General features: G+C 41.4%; 1 protein-coding gene and 1 long non-coding RNA gene across 2 annotated transcripts in view; one reads left to right on the top strand and one right to left on the bottom strand.

Annotated features, from left to right (window-relative positions):
* LOC118214691 overlaps positions 1–9,842 on the top strand; it is a 55,053-nt gene extending 45,211 nt beyond the window's left edge. The window contains exon 3 of the long non-coding RNA XR_004762671.1: positions 9,158–9,842. This is a non-coding gene — a long non-coding RNA (uncharacterized LOC118214691). The remainder of the gene's footprint in view (positions 1–9,157) is intronic.
* Positions 9,843–14,532: 4,690 nt separating this feature from the next.
* On the bottom strand, positions 14,533–24,564 carry zgc:153993 (uncharacterized protein LOC767645 homolog). Its single transcript, XM_035394822.1, has 6 exons — positions 24,268–24,564; positions 23,633–23,681; positions 23,353–23,514; positions 18,730–18,862; positions 16,548–16,652; positions 14,533–15,767 (listed from the first exon to the last, which is right to left on the bottom strand). Exons 1-6 carry the CDS (start codon positions 24,302–24,304, stop codon positions 15,669–15,671), a joined length of 585 nt encoding a protein of 194 aa, XP_035250713.1. The 5' UTR covers positions 24,305–24,564; the 3' UTR covers positions 14,533–15,668.
* Positions 24,565–24,725: the final 161 nt, after the last annotated feature.

The raw sequence follows: 24,725 nt of genomic DNA, 5'->3' as shown, positions 1-24,725 counted from the left end.
TTACCCCAAGACTAGGCTGGGGGACGAGTTCTTCAAGACTGCCCAAAAATTAATGGGCCAAGATATTGCCCTTTTTGCCCCAAGTGCCCCATGTGTTTGTTATTAGCATTATTATTGTTCCGTCATTCATTTTGATGGCTATGTTTAATAAAGAAATGGGGCAGGTAATAAAGACAGGCAAAATTCTGCCCAATAGCTTTCTGTCATTTCTCTCACTTTGAGCACCTACCCCACAAAACATCACTGTATGAGGGGGGCATTTCCTGTGCCCAGGTTTCTTTATGACCCTGTTGGGAAGGGGGGGGGGGGGCGGGCTTTCCTGTCTCCAGGTTTCTGTACAGCCCTGTTGGGTGGGCGGAGGGCTTTCCTGTCTCTAGGTCCCCGTACTGACCTGGCAGGGGAGGCGTTTCCTGTCACCAGCAAAGACAAGCCAAACGCTGGAGGGGTGAGCCCCAAACGTTTGTTCAGGTTGGCCCTGTGAAGATGTGATGGCTGACTTTATCAGTGGGGTTAATCCGCAGTGTCAGACGCATCGGGGCAGTCTGTTGAAGGGCGGCCTTGTGGTTTCGTCCCGTTTTGACGTTACGGATGACCGGCAATATGTATCAGTCGTGTGCCCCACAAACAAACACGCGTGTTTTCAGAGGAGTTGCAGCTTCAAGGTGAAAGAAAAGAATGTTTCATCTTTATCTAGGAATTTCCCTCGCCGTGTGTGTGCGCATGTGCATGTTTGTGTGTGTGAGTGTGTGCGTGTGTGTGTGTGTGTGTGAAATGGAAATACCTGGAGTTTCATCAAGAGTTCAGGTAAAGTTGGAATGTCAAAAAATGCAAATGCACATCCCAAGTCTACTTAAGACTTACATGTCTCCTGAGTGCAACTTACTGTATTTGAGAACTGAATTTGATGGACAGAGTTCAATGTGGAGGGTGATCATATTAAAAAATATCTGATTTCTTCCAGGTAATCAGGCAGCTATTGTGGGTAAAATTACTCAGTTAAGCATGTTTTTTGTTCCTGGGAATGCAGCATTGTAGCTGGTTAGCAAATGCATTTTCATGTAGGTACGTATATCACTTTTCACTCATTTACACCGTAAAATCTAGCTTCAGCTGGGATATTCTCCATTTGCTCCCGGTTTGCAGTAACTTATTCCTATCAAGAACAAAGCTGTTTCAAAGAGTGTTTAGCAGATATATATATTTATATATATATATATATTTTTTTTTTGGCATTCTCTCCTATTTTCTCCCCAATTTAGTCGTTATACCAATTCCTTGGGTGTATCACACAGTCCTGGTCAATGCATTGTCCTCTGTTGGCCTGGGGAGGGCGTAGACTACCACATGCCTCCTCCAATACATGTGGAGTCGCCAGCCGCTTCTTTTCACCTGACAGCGAGGAGTTTCACTGGGAGAGCGTAACGCGTGCGGAGGTTCATGCTATCTCCCCCAGATCCCCTCCCTGCTGAACAGGCACCGCGACCAACCAGTAGGAGTCACTACTGCAACGATCAGGACTCATATCCTCTCCGGCTTCCCACCCGCGAACACTGCCGATTGTGTTCGTAGGAACATCGGACCAAGCCACAAGTACCGCTGCCAGGGATTGAACCTGAGTCTCTGCGGTGGTAGGCGAGTGCTTATACCTGTACACTTCCCAGACAGCCCCTAGCAGATATTTTTAAAAGGCCAGCAGTAAATCACCTGAACAGTTATTTATAAGGTTAAGGTTCACTTTATTGTCTCCCAAGGGAGAAAATTGTCTTGGATCAGAGAGATCCTACTGCATTTCATATTCACAGTTCATATGTTACAATATCAACATTAAATATAGACATATACATATTATAGTCCATCAGTCCGTCTGCTAATCTGTCTTCTGTCTATCTATCCATTTGTCTGTCCGCCTCCAGTTGCTAATAATGAAATTAATTGAACATGAAGGGTTGGGAAATGGCAAAAACGGTAACAGACTGCATCTCTGAATATCTTGAATGTTGGTTATCATGTTAATGCCGATAAGAGTCTGACTTCAGCCCAGGTTAATGATCACAGTGGATGGGGAGGTGGGCGAAGGACCCATTTTCATACAATTGCAGAACCTCTATACCTGCAGTTCTGGACGAGCAGCAGTTGCAGACTGTCTGCAGGTTCTGACGGTGTGCACTTTCAGACATTGTGAGCGGGTCAGTTGTGATTGGCTGGGCAAGTCACAAGATTGATTGTGATTGGCTTGATAGCATGTCATGAGAGGGCGTGAGCAGATAGCAAGGTCACCTGCGATTGGATAGATTGCGTTTATTTTGTGTGTGAGCGTGTGTGCGAGAGTGCGAGTGTCTGTGTGTGTCTGTGTGTGTGTGTGTGTGTGTGTGTGTGCTAACTAACATGGGACAAGGAAGCTATGCGTTTGCAAAGGTAGTTGTGTAGCTGCAACAAACAAATATTTATCCAAAGACTCACTGCTTGCAAGATAATTCAATAAATTTGAACTTAAACCAGCAAAACAAGAAGGAGGAACCGTACCTCATCCTGTCCCTATTCACATTATTCATATCCACCCCTATCCACCAGTATCCCTATCCAGCATTGGCCCTATCCACCATTATACCTTTCCCCCACTATCCCTATCCACCATTATCCCTTTCCCCCACTATTTCTATCCACCATTATCCCTATCCACCATTATACCTTTCCCCCACTATCCCTATCCACTATTATCCCTTTCCCCCACTATCCCTATCCACTATTAGCCCTATCCACCAGTATCCCAATCCATCACTATCCCTATCCACCATTATCCCTTTCCCCCACTATCCCTATCCACTATTATCCCTATCCACCACTATCCCTATCCACCAGTATCCCAATCCACCACTATCCCTATCCACCAGTAGCCCTTTCCACCATTATCCCTTCCCCCACTATCCCTATCCACCATTAGCCCTATCCAACATTATCCCTTTCCCCCACTATACCTATCCACTATTATCCCTATCCCCCACTATCCCTATCCCCCATTATCCCTATCCACCATTATCCCTATCCACCAGTATCCCTATTCACCATTAGCCCTATCCACCATTATCCCTTTCCCCCACTATCCCTATCCACCAGTATCCCAATCCACCACTATCCCTATCCACCAGTATCCCTTCCCCCCACTATCCCAATCCATAATTATCCCTATCCACTATTATCCATATCCACCATTAGCCCTACCCACCAGTATCCAAATCCACCAGTATCCCTTTCCCCCACTATCCCTATCCACCATTAGCCATATCCACCATTTCCTTTATCCCCAGTATCCCTATCCACCAGCCTATCCACCAGTATCCCGATCCACCAATATTCCTATCCACCATTGTCCTTATCCATTTCGCTATCCACCTGTATCTGTATCCACCAGCCAATCCACCAGTATCCCTATCCACCACTGGCCCTAATATCACTAGTAACTCTTTCCACCATTATCCATACCCACCAATGCCTCTGTCCACCTTTGGATCACAAAGATAATTATTTGATACAGTGGCAGTATTGGCACAGAGTAGACTAGATTTCTTTAATACCCATTCAATAATATTAACTGTCATAAATAATGAGTGCCCTTTCACATTTTCACTAATTATAGTTGTGTATTTGGGGGTAGTAAGCCATCCTGAGGAGGGCAGCTGCAACATATTAACCAAGTTAGAACAGAGACTTTCCAGCACACTTTAGCTTTAAACAAATGGCTGGTCTGACTGCAGTGAGTATCTGCTACACTTCTAAAGCCTTTACTGCTCTCCTATACCATCAGATAAACCTTCAGTACATACACTCTTTAAGCAGTGCTCAAACTGAATCGTGTTTGTGAATATGTAACGTCCTTGTAGAGGAGGGGAATATTCGGTAGTGTGACGTCCCGGAGGGGTCTGAGTGTCCTTTAAACCCTGTTCCCCCTGAGAGGCGAGTGACGTGGTTGGCTTATCAGCTGTGACATCACACAGAAATGTGCATCATACAGTACACAGGTTTCTAGAAGACCAGCAGTGCTACGACCTGTACATTATGTAAGGAAAGGACTTCGTTTACTGGGCAAAAGCACTCCTCTGTCAGCGGGGCCTTTGCTTCTTCTTCCTTCTTCCTACCCTTTGCTGATTTTTAAGGTCTGTTTGAACTAAATCCTGCCACCATCAGCTCACATGAGTGCACCATAGAATGTAAAATTTAGAATGTCATCCTCCGGTCCCTCCCCTTTGAGGTCTGTAGACCAGTCACTGGCCCCTGTCGTCTACACACGGCGGTCTCTCTCCTAAACTCTGTCAGTTTCTACTTCCTCACAACGCAGCTTCCTGTTTGCCTGACCGCAAAAACGCAAATGCATGCTGGGTACTGCATTTCACCTTCCAAGGACATTTCGCATATATGGCACAATCAGTGACTTTGAAAGAAAATCCAACTCAGGTCCAGAATGAGGAAATGTTCTTTAGAAACATATCTTCGGTGTGTGTGTGCGCATATATATAAATATATATATATATATATACTGTATATACGTATATATATTAAACAAAATCCTCAATAACATGAAAAAGATATCTGACAAAAGACAGACACAAACACGATATGAGAATTTAACAAAGGAAAACTTGAATTCTTGATATAATGTTGAGCAGAATTATTTGTAATTTTATCTGGGTTTTTTGAGCATCTGAATTTCCTGATTTTAACGGAAAGCATTAAAGGGAAAAATGGCCTGAGGTCAAGGAAAAAGGGATGGTTTTGAATCTGAAGCAGTCAAAAATACATCATATTTCACCTACATCACCTACTCACCCAATCAGTGCCCGACCTCACTAATGCTCTTCTGGCTAAATGGAAGCAAATCCCTACAGCATAGCCCCAATATGTAGTATAAAGCCTTCCCAGCTCAGAGATACAAGCTGACTCCACTGAGATACAAACTGTTACTGACTCCACTGAGATACAAACTGTTACTGACTCCACTGAGATACAAACTGTTACTGACTCCACTGAGATACAAACTGCTACTGACTCCACTGAGATGCAAACTGTTACTGACTCCACTGAGATACAAGCTGTTACTGACTCCACTGAGATACAAGCTGTTACTGACTCCACTGAGATACAAACTGTTACTGACTCCACTGAGATACAAACTGTTACTGACTCCACTGAGATACAAACTGCTACTGACTCCACTGAGATGCAAACTGTTACTGACTCCACTGAGATACAAGCTGTTACTGACTCCACTGAGATACGAACTGTTACTGACTCCACTGAGATACAAACTGCTACTGACTCCACTGAGATACAAACTGTTACTGACTCCACTGAGATACAAACTGTTACTGACTCCACTGAGATACAAGCTGTTACTGACTCCACTGAGCTACAAACTGCTACTGACTCCATTGAGATACAAACTGTTACTGACTCCACTGAGATACAAACTGTTACTGACTCCACTGAGATATAAACTGTTACTGACTCCACTGAGATACAAACTGTTACTGACTCCACTGAGATACAAACTGTTACTGACTCCACTGAGATACAAACTGTTACTGACTCCACTGAGATACAAACCGTAAATGACTGACTCCTCAACCGAGCGCCGTATGAAACCAGAAGCAGTCCACACAGTTACAGTTCCTCAATGTCAAGCTCTTTACCATCACTGAAACAAAAGTTGAGCATTTAAACCAAACTGAATCACACTTTCCATTCATAAAGAAAAACTGGAAATAGTATCAAATTTCGATGAATAGGCTGGGCTAGTCCTACTTCAAATGCAAATGAACACAATTGGGAAAGTTAGCAGAGTTAAAGTGTCAGAACAAATTCAAACTTTTTTTGTATCTCAGTCATACTGCATTGATGAACTAGAGAAAAACATAGCTAATATTGTGTAACACATAAAATATGGAACGTTTTCTCATTCAGTCAGAAGCTGTCTTGAGTTTTCTGCGTAAGAGAAGTGTCCTGTACTCCTTCGTTCCATCCTGTGTTTACCAAAGCTGTGACTCCAAATCTGCGCTTAATGCTACGCAGCGTTGAACACCACAACCACTGGCCGTGACGACAAGGCCACAAGCGTCAGAGAAGCATCAATGCTGAATATGAGCATCAGAATGAACGCTTCTGCTCTTAGGCACTGAAATGCTGAAGAGAACCCCACACGCACACTCTCCTCTCCTGCTCCTAGGCGCAAGCAGTATAGCATCTTATCACAACTGAGCGCGCTCAGAAGTCACAATATGGTCATACGATTCATACACTGCTGAGCTTGAGCTGTTTGGGGGTCACAAAATGTTTTCCTTCATATTTTTGCATTTCTGCCTTATTTCCAGAAAGACACATGCAGGCGAAGGTCAGAGGAGGCTACTGCAGGCGTGCCTGTGTGTCAGGGTGGCATGCACCATAAACCCCAATTATATAACCCCGTTGCCACTGAAACTTTACTTTGATCCCGTCAGGACGGTCAGCCGCTCAATACAACCCCTTTCATCATTTATTTGCCTGGCGCTCATCTCCAAAGTGTTTGGCAAATACTGTGTCCATTTACACAGCTGGCCTGGCTGGACTCCCGCCAGGTAACGGCCCGCACGCCCAGGGGGCCGCAGGCCTGCCCAAAACGACGGCCCTACAAAAAAAAATATGGCCCTTTCCCCATCCCAGACCTGGCCACGTGCTGAGGTCATCGGGTGCTGTTTCCCTGTGGGGTTGTCGGCCTACCTGCGAAGCCTGCCCAAACTGCCGCTATCTGTGAGGGCCTGGAATCCATTTATACCTTCTGAACGAGCGAGATGAGTGTCTACTCCGGCAGCTTTTCAGCTGTTCCTGGTCAAGTTGAAGCACCGTCCCTCTAGATTGCACACTAAGAAGAAGAAGAAGAAAAAAAGATTTGGGCTACAGCCGCCCTTGATGCAGGGAGTGAAGACTGATTTGTCACTCGTGCAATATACGTGACACACTTGACATCAGTAAGACAAAGCAATATTCCTGTAAAAGGGGAAGTCAGCAGTACTGATTAATTTAAGCGGTGTCTGAATGAATTGCACCAGCAGTACTGACTTATTACTGCAGTGTCTGTATTAAACAATCAGTACTGACTCATTGTGGTGGTGTCTGTATTAAACCAGAAGTACTGACTCATTGGACCAATGTCTGTATTAAAGCAGCAGTACTGACTCATTGCGGCAGTGTCAGTATTAAAGCAGCAGTACTGACTCATTGCGGTGGTGTCTGTATTAAACCTGCAGTATTGATTCATTTCGGCAGTGTCAGTATTAAAGCAGCTGTGCTGACTCATTGCAGCAGTGTCAGTATTAAAGCAGCAGTACTGACTCACTGTGGCAGTGTCAGTATTAAAGCAGCAGTACTGACTCACTGTGGCAGTGTCAGTATTAAAGCAGCAGTACTGACTCACTGTGGCAGTGTCAGTATTAAAGCAGCAGTACTGACTCACTGTGGCAGTGTCAGTATTAAAGCAGCAGTACTGACTCATTGCGGCAGTGTCAGTATTAAAGCAGCAGTACTGACTCACTGCGGCAGTGTCAGTATTAAAGCAGCAGTACTGACTCATTGCGGCAGTGTCAGTATTAAAGCAGCAGTACTGACTCACTGTGGCAGTGTCAGTATTAAAGCAGCAGTACTGACTCAATGTGGCAATGTCAGTATTAAAGCAGCAGTACTGACTCATTGCGGCAGTGTCATTATGAAAGCAGCAGTACTGACTCACTGCGGCAGTGTCAGTATTAAAGCAGCAGTACTGACTCACTGCGGCAGTGTCAGTATTAAAGCAGCAGTACTGACTCACTGCGGCAGTGTCAGTATTAAAGCAGCAGTAATGACTCACTGCGGCAGTGTCAGTATTAAAGCAGCAGTACTGACTCATTTCGGCAGTGTCAGTATTAAAGCAGCAGTACTGACTTACTGCAGCAGCGTCAGTATTAAAGCAGGAGTACTGACTCACTGCGGCAGTGTCAGTATTAAAGCAGCAGTACTGACTCACTGGGCTTTTCTGCAGTCAGGGCTGTTTTCATCATCAGCCTGGCCTGCAGGCTTTATTGAGCGGCTTTGCACAGCTGTGCTAACAGAAAAGGCAGGAATGACGTCAGTGTCGCTGGACTCAATGTCACAATACCGGTTACCAAGAAACGCATTTCCCAATCAACCACTCCAGGGGGATCATGTGAAGTTCACTAATAAGACTGTAAAAACTGAGCTCGGTCTAAGCACTTTGCTATGTTCAGTCAAGTCGAACGTTTGAAAGCAGCTATTTTTTTTCTTTTTACAAGACACTGCAAACGATATTAGTGCAATGTCAGTGAACAAGCAGAAATAACTCAGGCTTGCATGGCCTGCATTGTGGCACTTGCCGGTTTGACCATCAACAAAAGTGTCCAAATCTGAAAAACTGTCACTTATTTGTGGTCTCCTTTCAAATTCGTTTTCTGACCGCACCTGGAGTTGGGAACAGTAACTCACCCACCAATAGGATTTAACTATTCACTTGGGACAAGATGGCAAAGAAAACAAGCGCTCAGTATATCTATAATTATTCTGATTACGGGATAACAGACAGAAATAGTGCTGTGCCTGTTAATAATTGGGTCTCCACATTTTAGACAAACTGCATGTACATACACTCAGGTGAGGGAAAGGTGGAGAGAGTGAGCTGTCCTTCCTCTTCAACGCACACACACACTACAAAATGAGAAAATAATGATAAATGAATATAAATTAATAAATAATAAATAAAAGCTACGAATACATGATGCACACATGCAAGTGTACTCTAAAAAATATCTGCATCCAACCTGTGATCACAATGACTTCTTAATATGGAAATTCAAAGACAAAATGCATTGGGTTCAGATATGCCAGTCCTAAACACAGAGAAATGTTCTCTCACCTCGGCCAACGTAAGGGGGGGACATGAGAGTCATGTCAGGTGAGGGGGGGGGGGGGGGGCATGCAGGGGAGGGGGGGTATGTGAGTCATGTCAGGTGAGGGGGCATGTGGGGGGGCGGGGGGGGGGGGGGGGGGGGGGGGCATGTGTTGGCCCGGTTTGATTGGAATAAGCTTTGTGATGTTTTTTTTTTCTTTTTTTACGTTTTGTTTTTTTATTTTGACTCCACAGAAAGAAGCGTCTATTCCAAAAGATGAATTCCAAAGGCCTCAACAGACTCCTGAACTGGACTGTACAGAATACCCCTCCAATGACAGGTCAAAGGTCAGCCCTTCCTGATCTGCAGTCTGCACTAATCTCAGCATTTAGAGAACATGAACATGGCTGTTTTGGTGATGGAAAAATTAGGCCTACACTGTGTCCTGATCTTCATTAGCCAGAAACTTCAGAGCTGCCCCTGCAGACTGTCTTTTTTCACAGAACCACACAGATATTAGTCTGCACATGCTCATAATGGTCAGATATTAGTCTGCACATGCTCATAATGGTCAGATATTAGTCTGCACATGCTCAGAATGGTCAGATATTAGTCTGTACATGCTCAGAATGGTCAGATATTAGTCTGCACATGCTCAGAATGGTCAGATATTAGTCTGCACATGCTCATAATGGTCAGATATTAGTTTGCACATGCTCAGAATGGTCAGATATTAGTTTGCAAATGCTCAGAATGGTCAGATATTAGTTTGCACACGCTCATAATGGTCTTACTCCTGGTGGGGTCCCCCCAATACATACTACTGCCACTTTACCCACTGTCTGTTATATTGCAAATTCCCTAATTGCCGTTTCTACCCCACACTGCCTGGCTCTTGCTCCAATCTTCGAGAGTGCTGTCGTCTGGTCTCCCCCCACCACTGCGGTCCAGCCCCTCTTTCGTCATTGCCTCCACCCTGCTCACTTCCGTCGCCACCTGCTGTTCCCCACCACCCGGCCCCACCCATCATCTGAGCCACATCACATATCATATCTTGTGCATAAACTGGCTGACATGCTGGTCACCAGTCGGCACCCTGAGCCGACCAGAGGAGGATGGGTTTCCCCCTTGAGCCTGGTTCCTTCCAAGGCTTCTTCCCATCTGCCACAGGGAGTTTTTCCTTGCCACTGTTGCCTTAGGCTTGCTCCTGTGGGGGGTTTAGGCCAGGGTTGTCTGTAAAGCGTATTGTGACAACTGCTGTTAAATATATTATACAAATAAAATTTGATTGATTGATTGATTTGATCATAATGGTCAGATATTAGTTTGCACATGCTCAGAATGGTCCTGTACATGCTCATAATGGTCAGATATTAGCCTGTATATGATCAGAATGGTTAGATATTAGTTTGCACAAGCTCAGAATGGTCATATATTAGTTTGCACAAGCTCAGAATGGTCCTGTATATGCTCAGAATGGTCAGATATTAGCCTGTATATGATAAGAATGGTTAGATATTAGTTTGCACTTGCTCATAATGGTCAGATATTAGTTTGCACATGCTCATAATGGTGAGACATTATCCTGTATATGATCAGAATGGTCAGATATTAGTTTGCACAAACTCATAATGGTGAGACATTATCCTGTATATGATCAGAATGGTCAGATATTAGTTTGCACAAGCTCAGAATGGTCAGATATTAGCCTGTATATGATCAGAATGGTCAGATATTAGTTTGCACATGTTCATAATGGTTAGATATTAGCTTGCACATGCTCAGAATGGTCAGATATTAGTTTGCACATGCTCATAATGGTCAGATATTAGTTTGCAAATGCTCAGAATGGTGAGATATTAGCCTGTATATGATCAGAATGGTTAGATATTAGTTTGCACATGTTCATAATGGTTAGATATTAGTCTGCACATGCTCATAATGGTCAGATATTAGTCTGCACATGCTCATAATGGTCAGATATTAGTCTGCACATGATCAGAATGGTTAGATATTAGTTTTCAAATGCTCAGAATGGTGAGATATTAGCCTGTATATGATCAGAATGGTTAGATATTAGTTTGCACATGTTCATAATGGTTAGATATTAGTTTGCACATGCTGATAATGGTCAGATATTAGTCTGCACATGCTCAGAATGGTCAGATATTAGTTTGCACATACTCAGAATGGTCAGATATTAGTCTGCACATACTCAGAATGGTCAGATATTAGTTCGCACATGCTCGGAATGGTCAGATATTAGTCTGCACATGCTCATAATGGTCAGATATTAGTCTGCACATACTCAGAATGGTCAGATATTAGTCTGCACATACTCAGAATGGTCAGATATTAGTTCGCACATGCTCAGAATGGTCAGATATTAGACTGCACATGCTCATAATGGTCAGATATTAGTCTGCACATGCTCATAATGGTCAGATATTAGTCTGCACATACTCAGAATGGTCAGATATTAGTTTGCACATGCTCAGAATGGTCAGATATTAGTTTGCACATGCTCATAATGGTTTTCATGACTGTAGGGTGACCCCTGCTGGTCACAGTGCAACGCTGCACCTGCTTGGAAGGGACTGCTCTGTGAAAGCATTAAGCAGCCTCACTTATTTTCATTCACAATTTACTATTTCACAACATTATGCTCAGCATAGGACTTGACTGCAATTTTACATCACAAGTATTTTTGTTAGTTGACAAAGAGAAGAAAGCATTTTGATTCTGCTGAACTGTTCACATATTGAACATGCAGTCCATAATGAATGCCTTTCTAGATAAAAAACTTTCCACTTGTTTCTTCCTGACTGACGGCTGAATAATCGACTGTTTATTTAATAAACAGAGGTAGGAAACAGGATCTGTCCTTGTTTGCCTCCTTTGGTGAAGGATCCCATGTTGCATCCAACATGTAATTGAAAGCATGACAGAAAGGTTGGTTCATAAATACACAGCGGTATGCTAACACAGAGAAGGAAAGGAATGAAAGGATAGATACATTTAGTGAATGTACGTAAATCACAAAGACAGGTCAAAAAAAGTTGCATAAGTGTGTGATAGCTTGAACAAACAGCTTGTTGTTACAGAAATATAACAGCAAGTCAGTTTCTAAATAGTGGAATTGTCAAAATAAAGGTATTGATGATTTAGGCCAGGTCAGAAAATAACAGGACTGGAGCAGCCATATTTCAACATCACTCCTGAAAGATGTGGCTGCAAAGCAACACAGCTGTGAAGGAGGTCCCAGTTCTTATGAACTCTCTGCCCTCATCTCCTCTCCTCCTTCCCCTTCCTGTTTCCTAGTGACAGGTTCAGGAGGAGGCAAGGCTAGGACAGGAGGAAACCTTTTAAAGAGTTCAAAGGCAGTCGGTGACTGTGACTGAGAAACCTTTTAAAGAGTTAATATGCAGTATGGGACTGTGACTGAGGAGGCTTTAGGTCAAATGCATTCTGAGACTGTGACTGAGGAGGCTTTTAAAGAGGTCAAAGGCAGTCTTGACTGTGACTGAGAATGCTTTTAACCCTTTTGCGCACATGCCAAATCTGGCCAATCTTTGCCCATTTAGGGGGTACCCCATTTAAAGCTTTATAACTCCAGATGTGAGCATCGCAGGGACTTGAAAAATGTCTTAAATGCCATTTACAATATTAATAAATATGTGTTTATATTCATAAATTAGGGAGAAATACAGTGCCACAGAGGCAATTGTTCAGGCAAAAAAGCAAAAAATGAATTTGCTCCTTTTTAGTTTGCAATGAAATACTGAGAGATCCCCTATTTACAACAGGTTAAACTATACATGTCCTGGATCAAAAATTCCTTCACCACAAGTTCATAAAATCTAAGGGTGGATATGTAGAATTACTAAAGATCTATGGAGCAAAACAAAGCAGTGTACCCAGCATCTCCAAATCTATCCAAAATGTCTAAATTATGTATTGCTGTAAATCACAACATATTCACATATTTCACTACAAATCAACTGTTTTGACTCAAGAAACTCACCGTTGCATCATTTTCAAGTGGGAATTACAAGCTTTCCATCAGTACAGTGGTCTACAATCTCAAGGGGTCCAGAAACATATCCAAAATCTCTCCAAAAATGAATAAAATGCTTTTTGTCCATTATAAAGCATATACATGAGCCCCTTATGAAGGTTTAAGATGAAACATTGATATCAGATTTAAAAATAATGCAAAAACATTGTCATACAATGCGGTACAGTACCTAAACGTGTAACCATTAACTCTTGTATGTTTTTCTGTACTCTACAGTATGTGATGTTTTCTTGTATGGGGATGGGATGACATTAAAACAATATTCAACCCTCCACCACGTTTTGGCAGTATTCCAGTTCAGTTCACATCCAATGCATTAAACAGAAACACTGCTTAGCAAACCAACAAATGTTTATGTTACAGTGTTAATTATCCTCATTATAAAATACCACTAACCTATTAGTGGTAAAAGAATGCTTTCATGTATGCCCAGATCAACACTATTGTCCAGTGGGTCATGTATGGGGGTTGTAGTCACAGATAAGACTGCAAGGAGGGGGTGCTTGGTAAATGGGATGACCAGCGTGACAATGGTGGCGCTTAGAAACTCCATCTTCGGCACAGTTGTACTGAATTGTCTACTAGTAAACACAGAGTCTGTGTTTCCAACTCCTAATTTGGTTGCAGGAGTACAGAACGTCTGAATTGAGCAATCTAGGCATGCCAGCGTGCCGACCACTAGGGCCATTGTGCAAAGTGGTTAGCCAATGAAATTACGTTTCTAATGGTGCATAGGCTGTTATGCTTGCATAAAAGGAACCACATTGTTTTTTCGGCGTAAACAACATTTTACACATAAAAGGGTTGTGGTTTCACAATAAACAATTATTTTGCAATGCCGTGTGAACATATAAGTCAGCACTGGGAGGCCGTGGGAGAAATCACTTGCCTGCCGGAATATTTCTGAGGAGAACAGTGAATACAGATTTGATTCCACAGCCGAGGACATATTCAGTGAACGACTTGATCCCACTTTATATCGGCGAGCATTTAAATACATTCACTAAATATTTTTATTATTATTATCATTATTATTATAAATAAGGAGTAGGCCTAATTTTGAATAATAAATGTGGCATGTGAAATTGTGGGATGTGTTTGACATGTTGAAGGGGGTGGAGCATTTGACTAAAACTTCAATCAATGGATCCCAATCAATAGACTAGTAAACAAGAGAGCTAATGTAGTGATTTCTTCCTGACCTGATCCTGCCAGAGGTGGCAAGGAAAGAGTAAGGAGAAGGAGGTGGAGAGGGAGGAGGAGGAAGAAGAAGAGGAGGATAGGCAGGGCGAAAAGGGAGCTAAGCATGGAGAACAGGGGCAAACAAACATGATACAATAAATAGTATCTTACACCTCTAAAGACCCATGATATCACTTAGTCACCAAGAGTCCCTTTGGAGACTCCAAATGATCTTTTTGGAAACCTTCTAGAAAAAACAATGCAGAATACTCACGTATGTACTTAAATATAACATTTGCATAACATCATTACTTTTATTCTTAACAATTACATGCTTGTTTCTCAAAATATACAAATTTCTTGATTTCATAAATCTCATTTACATCACACATTTAAAAAACAAAGTGAATAGTAAACTGTGGTTTACATTGTTTGGACATGCATAAGAATTTAACAGCAGATAGTTGCATCTTTGTTTCAGTGAAACGCACAGTAGGAAAAGACCCATTTTTTTTCAAATACCCATTCATTCTCTGGTGGAGTGTCAATCAAAAAAATAAATTAAGTAAAACCAGCACTCTAGCTCTGTAATTCCATAGTAAAAACACACGCATAGTCCCAAGCAAACCTTTGGCAGCAACACAATATCCATCTTAATACAGTAATTCAATCATTTTGAAACTAATTTACAGTGATTAAGAGTAATCTTCAGATAAAAGATCTTTGATGTTCTTTCCATCACACATGGAGGTCTAGGTGTAACTGCAAAGCACTTCTTTTTTTTTTTACCTTGAACAATGAAATTCAAAATCATGACATTTTTACAATAACTTCAAACCAGGGGCAGGCTACTCAAACTGTCCCTGGAGGAACGTTTTGGGGCCTTTACAGATCCAGCATTCCAGATTTGGAGCAGGAAGTTAAATCTGAGCGTTTGAAACGCTCTTCAGCGCACCTCAAGAGATGGGGTGGCAATGCTGGGAATCTGCTCAGCTGGTGCCGGGGTGGCATACTGCAGTCATAATGTGTGAAATTTGTCACAGTAGAAAGGCTACATCCAGTCATCCTCCCTTCGCACCTGCAGTATTCTGCAACTGGACAGTCAGTACGCTCCCGTTTCGGGTTTAAAACGTAGGTAATACTTTAGCCCCAGCCCCTTCCCAAGTCCCCTTGGGGACTGGTTTAGGTCTGGGACACCAGGTGAGTGGGTCTCCCACCAATCAGTAATCAAGTAAGTCAATCAATCAATTAATTAAATCTTAGCTAGAAAGGAAAACCAGCAGTAGTACTGATGTGACAGGTACCCCTGAGTACGCCAGGTTTACACTATTAGTGTTTCCCCACCACCTAACACATAATGCTCTATGAATTAAAGAGGGGATTGTCCAACATGGGCTTTAAAGCGCTGACACTGTGGGATTGCTGGTGTAATATGAGTGTGGGCCGTCGGTTAAACCCCGGTGACAGACCCCTTGTATGTAGGGGTCGGGGTGCAATCCAGCGGATCAGTTGGCCATCTTCCAGTACAGCAGAGCCCCAGTAAGGATCCCAGCGGCAAAAATGGTCACGTTGTTCCAGCGCAGTACGCAGTTCAGCACGCCCTCCTGTAACGGTCACAACGACCGGTCATCTACACACCTTTATTAACCGTTCAGTTAGGTTCTATGTGTGAGCGAATGTGCGCCTCTGATTACGTGTGTGCATGTGTATGAATCTCTTAATTGACTGTAAGCTTAGGGTTGTAACTAGGTAGCTCTTTTGTAGGTGACTTAGTTAACACACTCATCTTAACTTGTATTGCTTCTATTTTTGCATAGACTGCATTGTTACTGTTCTCGTTTGTGTTAGTGTTAAACAGTTTAACCTTCGGGGTCCAAGTTGAACTATGCGGTTGTTCCCTGCACTTGGAACGGTACTTCTCTCTAGGGGTTTCGACATACTTGTTCCTGGTTATGGTTATACACTTTGTTGTACGTCGCTCTGGATAAGAGCATCTGCCAAATGCCTGTAATGTAATGTAATGTATGAGTATGTGTGCGTATACTGTATGCCTGCACATGAGTGTGTGTACATTAATATGGAGAAAACATAAGCATGCGATTATTTGTTGTTTGTCTATTCATCAGTCAGTCCATTTGTCTGTCCCTGGGTCACTCTCACACATGTAAACACCTACTCATACACAGACACACAACTTTCACAGTTATGCAGACGACACAATTATATTATTATTATTATTATTATTATTGTTATGTTAATATTTTACTTCATTTATCTCATTTTTTTGGTCTTGTTTATATTTCTTTTTTAATGTTAAGGACTTTGGACTGCAATTCATTGTATGAAAATGAGCTATACAAATTAAAGCGTTGTTATGAACTCACCCATCCTCCATGCTGTCGGATCCATGAGGATATGTTTTCCCTTATGAACTGCAACACCCAGGCTATGATCCTATGGATGATTTCTGTGTGGTTCTGAGTCAGAGCCTGAAACAGAAACCACAGGGTCTCCTAAAACTGCACACTCCACTGAAACTGCCCGTTTTACTGAAACTGTCCGGTCCATTGAACCAGCACAATTTAGGGAATATTGCACACTACTGAAATGGCGCAGTCTGCTGAAACTGCACATTCTACTGCAACTGTACAGCCCACTGAAACTGTAGGCTCCTGGACTTCACAATCTACTGAAACTGCAGTCTCCTAAGACTGCACACATTACTGAAACTGCAGTCTCCCAATACTGCATACATTACTGAAACTGCAGTCTCCTAAGACCACACACATTACTGAAACTGCAGTCTCCCAAGACCACACACATTACTGAAACTGCAGTCCCTTGGAATTATGCATTCTGCAAAAATGGCACAGTCCACTGAGAGCAGAATCTGCTGGAAACTGCAGGGTCTACAGAAACTGCACAATCTACTGAAACAGTAGACTATTGAAACTGCAATATTGACACTGCACAGTCTACTGAAACAGTAGTCTATTGAAACCGCAATACTGAGACTGTACAATCTACTGAAACAGTAGTCTATTGAAACTGCAATACTGAAACTGCACAATCTACTGAAACAGTACAGACTATTGAAACTGCAATACTGAAACTGTACAATCTACTGAAACAGTAGTCTATTGAAACTGCAATACTGAAACTGTACAATCTACTGAAACAGTACAGACTATTGAAACTGCAATATTGACACTGCACAATCTACTGAAACAGTGTAGTCTATTGAAACTGAAATACCAAAACTGCAAAATCTACTGAAACAGTACAGTCTATTGAAACTGCAATACTGAAACTTCTGTCGGAGTTGGTCTTGTAACATAATGGTCACAAGTTCGATTCCCCAGTAGGACTATGCCTTTGTACCCTTGAGCAAAGTACTTAATCTGCATTGCTCCAGTATATATCCTGCTGTATAATTCGATACAGTGTAAGTCGATCTGGATAAGAGTGTCTGCTAAACGCCTGTAATGTAATGTAATGCTGTCTACAGAAGCTACATAATATAGAGCGATTCCAGAATCTTCTGAAAGTGCAGTGTATGGCACAGCCTTCTGAAACACACAATATATTGAAACTGCACAGTGAAATAAAACTAATTCGAATGAAACTGACATTTCAGTGCTCATCTTTGTCTAACCTTCTGCTGCAACTAATGTGAAATTGATCTCATGGTCTTGCTACTGTGAGATTGCTCTGAAAAATCACTACTTTTTGGAGTTATGCACTTACTGACAGCCTACGTGAAAATAGACCATCTAATGTGTAGTTCCTCTTTATTTGGCTTGAACACCTGTGGTGATGCTACAGTTAGGTATAAAAGCCATCAGCTTGTCACACCATATCACTGATTAAGGAAATATGACAGAACGACTGACCTCATCTAAAAGCACTACATGTGGAACGTTTTTGAATGTAATTGATATAAATACAAGGCACAGTCAGCACTGACACAGCCCAAATTCAGTACCGAACCACGGGGCCTGTGCATGCACTAGAACAGCTGATGGATGGATAGATGGAGCCATCCAGCAGCCCCCAACTGCTGTTAGCTAGCTTGCCATCTAATCACACCGCATAGCAAACTTGTGAACATCATTAGCCACTCTAACCTGACTAATGATATGCTAATGAATTAGCAAAGATTTTATAAATCCTTTGTCAGTGGCCTCATTAACATGATTAAGTGTTATTAATTGTTAAACTGTTATTACTTTATAAAGTAACAAATGATTTGTCTATTTCATAGGAATTCATGACAACGTTAGTGAACATGACCAAATATCCAATGCAATATGTTTATGTAGATTTGTGGATTCTAAACATAAAGAACTGTCATTCCTGCTTTGTTTATGCTAATGCTAGCAGATTGAATGTTACCATACAGTGTTGCCTGTAACTTAACCAAACATTTGGTTTTGAAATGCTTAATGCACTGACCACAATAAACACATGGATGTTATACTGTCCTAATAACATGCAAGCCTAAACCCTTAATTTGAATCTCGGTGTGAAACTGGTACACGGTCGCTCCACGGGCGTGAATAGTACCTTGTATATGAGTCTGTAAGCAAAATGAAAAAAGGCAACCACCCTCCCCCAGGAAACCTCATCGGCGAAGATCTTCCTGGCCACAGAGAAAAAGACGTCTTGAACAGAATCCAGATCAACAGCGTCTAAGAGGCTGTGAAAGAAAGGGGGAAAAGAACAAAGCAACAATTCAACAGGGTTGGGTATCATTTAGATTTTATAAATTCCGGTTACCATTCCGGTCTTGCTTATCGAATTTGGTTCTTGTCAAGCGCCAACAACTCGCCTCTATTAGTGAAGCCTTTCTCCCCAGTGGCTAAAGAGTGAACTGCAACGCCTGGTTGCAAAAACAACCTGAAACCGCGCCCACGCATATTAATTTCAGTGCATGCAATGTGGCTTGTCCTACTACCGTATGCCCATATGAGGACATTCACCATCCTCGCAGCCAGGCAGTGCTTCAGCGGCAGGTGCAATGCTGTGTTGTTTTATTCTGATTAGCTAGATTACATACGATCTCACCATTTTAAGTCCAAGGTCCAAAAATGTTGTGTGCTGCTTTCAACTCATAGACCGTATAAAAATAGGGTTCAACTGTAGGCCTACTAACCGCTATTCTTCTCTCCCATTCTTTCGGTTAGTACATTTGAGACATTTTCAGATAAACAATATTCAAAACAATATGTCAAAATGCGATTTTTGACCATTTCGGGGTTTCAGCTGATTCTCATAAAATCTCGTCTTTGTATATGCTGTTGGTGAAATCAGATTTGTAAGCAGTTTTGAAGCTTCCTTAAGAAGACAAGCTAGGGGGATTTTAAAGCCTACTGTCTTGCTATCGATCTATCTGTCTATCTAGCTAACTTGCTAGCTAGCTAGTTATCTCGTGATATATCTGTCTAGCTATCTAGAGATCTGTTATCTGTCTATATAACTAGCAAGCTCGTAAGCTAGCTAGCCAGTGATCTATTTTATCTGTCCATCTATGTAAATATCTAAACACTAAACATATTTTGCACAATTAACTTTTTTGAAATCTTATGACAGTGCGGTTCTATGGTTGTACAGACACGCTTTTTGTCCAGACGTGGGCGTGTCTAATTACCACAAGGTAGTCGGGGTGGATTTTCCTGTAGTCGTGGACTCCGCTCTTTCGCTCCACTGCGCTTGCGTTGGTTGCAACGGGCAATGGCTGCGCCCTAGTTTGGGCTTCATGCGCCAGTGAGCACTAACCGTAGCAAATCAGTGGGTGACGTCATAATCACTTCGTCCATATTTTTATACGGTCTATGGTCCTGATCGAATCCTGGTCCAGATTCTTGTGACATTTTTTTGAGTAAAAAAAAGAAACCGAAATGTGTTGTACGCAAATCCACCTTTATCTTTAGCAGATTTGGGGAGCCATAAAAAGTAAATTTCCAAGAGAGCACTCCATAGAGTTAATAGTAAATAATTGGTGGATTATCAAGACTACAAACATTCCGAAATGTCGTTGCGTGGTGGGCTGTACGAAAAACAAGGACAAGAACCTAGATCTGAAGTTTTCTGTGCTCCCGTGCAAAAAGGTGCTTTTAACTAACGTTATTACGATAGCTGCTTTTAACTAATGTTAACGTTAGGTAAAAACTGCTAGGTCTATCATAGCTAATAAGGTTAGTTAAAAGCTTCTTAGTTAAATGCAGCTAAGCTATCATAATAACATTAGCTAGGATGTGGTGCGATATGTAACGTTGCTAACTATGCAATTACATGTCACATCACATCCTAAAAAACTAATTAAACAAACATACAAATGACTGTTTCTGACATGTTTCTGACATTTATATATACTTATCGGGGACAAAATGGGTAATTTACTACAAATATAAATATGGCTGGATTCCAGATCCCAGAGTTACCTGGCTTTCCATGGACCCATATATTGGTCCTATCTTTCCCCTAATGTTTCCGCTTGTTCTCCTCATTGGCGTGATCTTGCATGGGAGGACATAAAACTATAAATCTGGGTCCTTGGCTCTGTCATTTGTACAGCCCACCATCCAACAGCTTTTTTGGCATTTTTCCAATTTTGATAATCCTCTGACTAATACGAACTACATGTTTTCCCCCATGGTGGGGGTGTGGCCTATTGCAGGCGCGTTGATGCATGCGTGTTACGCAATCATAAATGTCTGTGTAAGTGGAGTCGGTCCTGGCAGCTGATTAAAACTCTCTGCATTTCACTCATCGCGAATGCCACTGAAAATACATCTTCAGGATTCGATAAGCAGATTTGAAAGGCGCATTTCTTAGAAAATTCTCAGTTCTTGGAAATTTGGAACCGGTTACTATTTGAGACTGTTCTTGATAGCCAACTCAACAATTGAATCACTGATTTCAATGAGAAGAAATAATCAATAAAACTTGGGTGCTGCCTTGCAGTTCCACCAGGGCACATGAAACATAATACATCATTTCTACAATAAGATGCCATTCTCAGAGAGACATGACATATCTTTCTCTTGCTGAAGACAAGAGTTTCACCATTGTACAGAACCAGCTGTTTTTGTGTTGAGTCCCCCCTTTTCAGCAGTGCAAAATTAAGTTAACAGATGACTGACAGGTGTTAACTGTTTCTCAGGTGATTTTTTTTTTGCATGATTTGTTCACACATAAAAGAAGAGTAGGCATCTCGTCTTGGTTTTAACCTTTGTTTTCATCCATGAAGATTGCACTTAGTGTCAAAGGCATATGTCATCGTGGAGGCCAGAGAACTAACTATGGCTGAAAAACAACTAATCAGTAAGCTGAGAGAACATAATGAATCATTAATAATAGCACGTAAATTGAGTATATCAAGTACAGCATCTTGGAAAGTCTTGAAAATAGATAGAACACTGGTGGACTCATAAATAAACACCATACAGGTTGGCCTGTAGGATGACTACTGCAGTTAATGACAGACAAATCTAAGAGCTGTGAATAAAAACACTAAAACATTGGTCAGTGATATCACCAGCAGTCCCCAGAGGGCAGTGGTGAAAATATCACAAGCCACTGTACGCTTTGAGAGCAAAATTATAGAGGCTACACTGCAAGACCATTACATCTCATCTGCAGCAAGAATCAAAAGCCAGATTAGAATTAGCCAAATAATACAGACACCAGCTAGAAGAGTTCTGGAACATTATGTATTATGGACAGATGAAACCAAAATAAACCTTTACCAAAGCCATGGAAAGCCAAACGTGTGGAGAAAGGAAGGAAGTATAGTCGTTTCTCTAACAGCCTCACTTATCTTTATTGATGATATAACAGAGCATGACAGCAGCAGGATGAATTCAGAAGTGCACAAAATGTACAAAGAAATTCCTCCAACCTCATCAACCTGCAGCAAGACAACCCCAAACACACTGCCAATGCAAACAGAACATTTTTCATTAGGAAAAGGTGGAAAGATTTTCACTGACTAAGTTTCAGAACTAGCTGAATAGGAGACTGAAGAACCCACCCCCCCCCCCCCCCCCCCCCCAAAAAAAAGAACTGAAAGCTGAAAGCAGCTGCAGTGAAGGCCTGGAAAGGCATTTCCAAAGACGATACCAAATGTTTGGTGATGTCGGTAGGTAACTTTAAGCAGTTATTGCATTTAAGGGCTATGCAACCAAATATTACATGCTTTACTTTTAAGTCAATCTGTTAATGTAATTTTTTCCAGCTGAAAATTTGAGGACTCAACACAAAAACAGCGCTTTCTGTGAAGAAGTAAAACCCATACATATGTACCATGAAATAAAAGCCGATTGTCTGTACTTTTGTCTTATATTCACATTCAATTAATATCAAATCCAAATGCCTTAAGTATATAGCAAAAATAACAAAGTTCACTCCACGTCAACAAACTTTTGGAGAGCACTGCATATACAGTATATTTAGCAGCAAAAGTGTTTGGGCAGCACGAATCAGGCAATGGAGATGCTAGACAGAGAAATTTGTGATAAAATAGTGATAAAATTATTTTAATCCAGCTCTGAGATCTGAAGTTATCCAGGATGAGGTCAGCTTCTGCTGAGTTAGCCTACTTCTCTAAATGGCCCTTAACCCTTTTCAAGGGTTAACTCAGTTAAAACACAAAACAGCTGGTCCTCAAATAAGAATAATGCTAATATCAAACAGTGTTACAACCAAAATAAAAATAACACTCAAATATAAAAAAAATGAATATATTTTTGAATCTGAAAAAATCAGTGTTGGTTTAAATTTAAAAACTGCTATTGATGGTTCCCATTAGTATCAATGGATAAAATCAACTTAAAATTAACATTTTGACACAAACTGAGCTATCCATCACCCTTTAGATTCTCCACATCTATACAGCATTCAACTTAAAGATTCTCTTCTGTAAAATGGTCCACACATAAACAAGATGCTGGAGAGTGCTTGGATTTTATATATATATATATATATATATATATATATATATAATATTTTATTTTATTTTTTAATTATTATTATTTTGTTTACTTATCTTATTTATTTATTTTATTATTATTTCTTAATTTCTTTTTTATCTTTATCAATTTATCTTCACGTACAAAGCGACTCCTTTATGGAAAAACACACTCAGTGTTTCCAGGTGAAAGCCTTGCTGATTAAAAATACTCTTACCGCTCCAGTTCAGCATCCCTGTTGAGATCCTCTGCTATCTTCCGTAAACGCAACACAACTTCTTTCACCTCAGGTTCCTGTCCTTCGTCTGCCCTCCCACCAAGATCCTCAGGAACCAGGTGCATTCGTGGATCATCTCTGTTTACACTCTGAATTACATATCTAAGAAAAATTATATTTAGAGTCAGTGTTAAAGAGAGCGCATACAAATGATCTTTTCAGCAGATTATAAAATAAAGTGGTTCCATGAAATTATTGAGACAAAAAATTCCATGGTTACCCTCTGAAAACAACTGCTCCTTGTTCCATAATTTTGTCATCAACAGTGTCTGAAAGTAGAAGTATAATGGTAAATACATGAATCCTTCATACGGATATCCTTTATATGGGTATTCATCACTGCTGCAGGACATAAGCATTGTTGGTACTCTCTTGGCTATGTGCTGTGATCGACCCACGTCCTATACGGTTTTGTGTTTTGCTACCCGGCTTTCATAAATGCTTTGGATTATTTTCAAAGTGCAATATAGTGACGTCACTGCATGTCACTAATGCTCTTTTCTGGGAAACGCCTAAACCTCGCTTTTGAAAACTGCAGAGTAAAACGTATTGCTGAAAGAAAAGGAAACCCAATTGACAACATGAATCTAATAAGCGTTTCCATTGTCTAACCATATCTGACCTAAAACCGGCTACGCCGCTCCAACCTCTCCCCACGACTGCAGTAAAATTGAGGAGCCACTCCGCGGAAAAACAGCGCTGCCCTGCGTAAAGACATGTCCTGCTAGCCACTTTTTCAAATGAACACCAGTTCTACAGTAGGCTAAGCGCGTACGTAGCCTACCATAAATGCCCTGTCATCTCAAGTGTATTGACAACAATTTGGTGTTCATTCAGTAACAGCTGATGAATTACCTTCTCCACCAGTCGCTCCCTTCTGATCATTTTCCATGTCGCTTCACTGGAAACCAGTTTTGACTCTTATGAGGAACAGCTAGGTAATCCTTTACCTGAGAGTCACCGTCTTTACACTACTCCTACTCACTGCCTGTCACCAGCCGCAAAACAAAACGTTGTACATTACAACAACATGGGTATACAAGGTAATGGAATACAAGCAGTCTGTACAACGCCCGAACAAAGCTCGTCCTACGGAAGAAGGTCCAGTCCGAACTTTAAGCAGGCAAAGTTACTAATGCGGAAATGCCGAGGTTTCGGTTTTAGGAAGACGTCACACACTTTGCATTACTCAGACTTGCGTCTATAATGTTCGTTCATGCGATGACAAAAGCCCAAACAGGTTTAAATAATAAATAAATAAATAAATAAATAAATAAATAAATAAATAAATAAATAAATAAATAAATTCGGTT

This window comes from Anguilla anguilla, chromosome 16 (genome assembly GCF_013347855.1).
Source record: "Anguilla anguilla isolate fAngAng1 chromosome 16, fAngAng1.pri, whole genome shotgun sequence".
Taxonomy (NCBI): Eukaryota; Metazoa; Chordata; class Actinopteri; order Anguilliformes; family Anguillidae; genus Anguilla; species Anguilla anguilla.
The sequence above is the reverse complement of the archived record's forward strand: the minus strand, read 5'-3'. Positions and strand labels throughout refer to the sequence as shown.

Excerpts from the sequence above, each read along its gene's own strand:
- zgc:153993 (XM_035394822.1), bottom strand. The coding sequence starts at position 24,304 with ATGGAAAATGATCAGAAGGGAGCGACTGGTGGAGAAG. Across the intron at positions 18,863-23,352 it reads AGGGATGCTGAACTGGAGCG|CCTCTTAGACGCTGTTGATC; the intron begins GTAAGAGTATTT and ends TTTCTTTCACAG. Across the intron at positions 16,653-18,729 it reads CTTACAGACTCATATACAAG|GCTCTGACTCAGAACCACAC; the intron begins GTACTATTCACG and ends TTTCTGTTTCAG.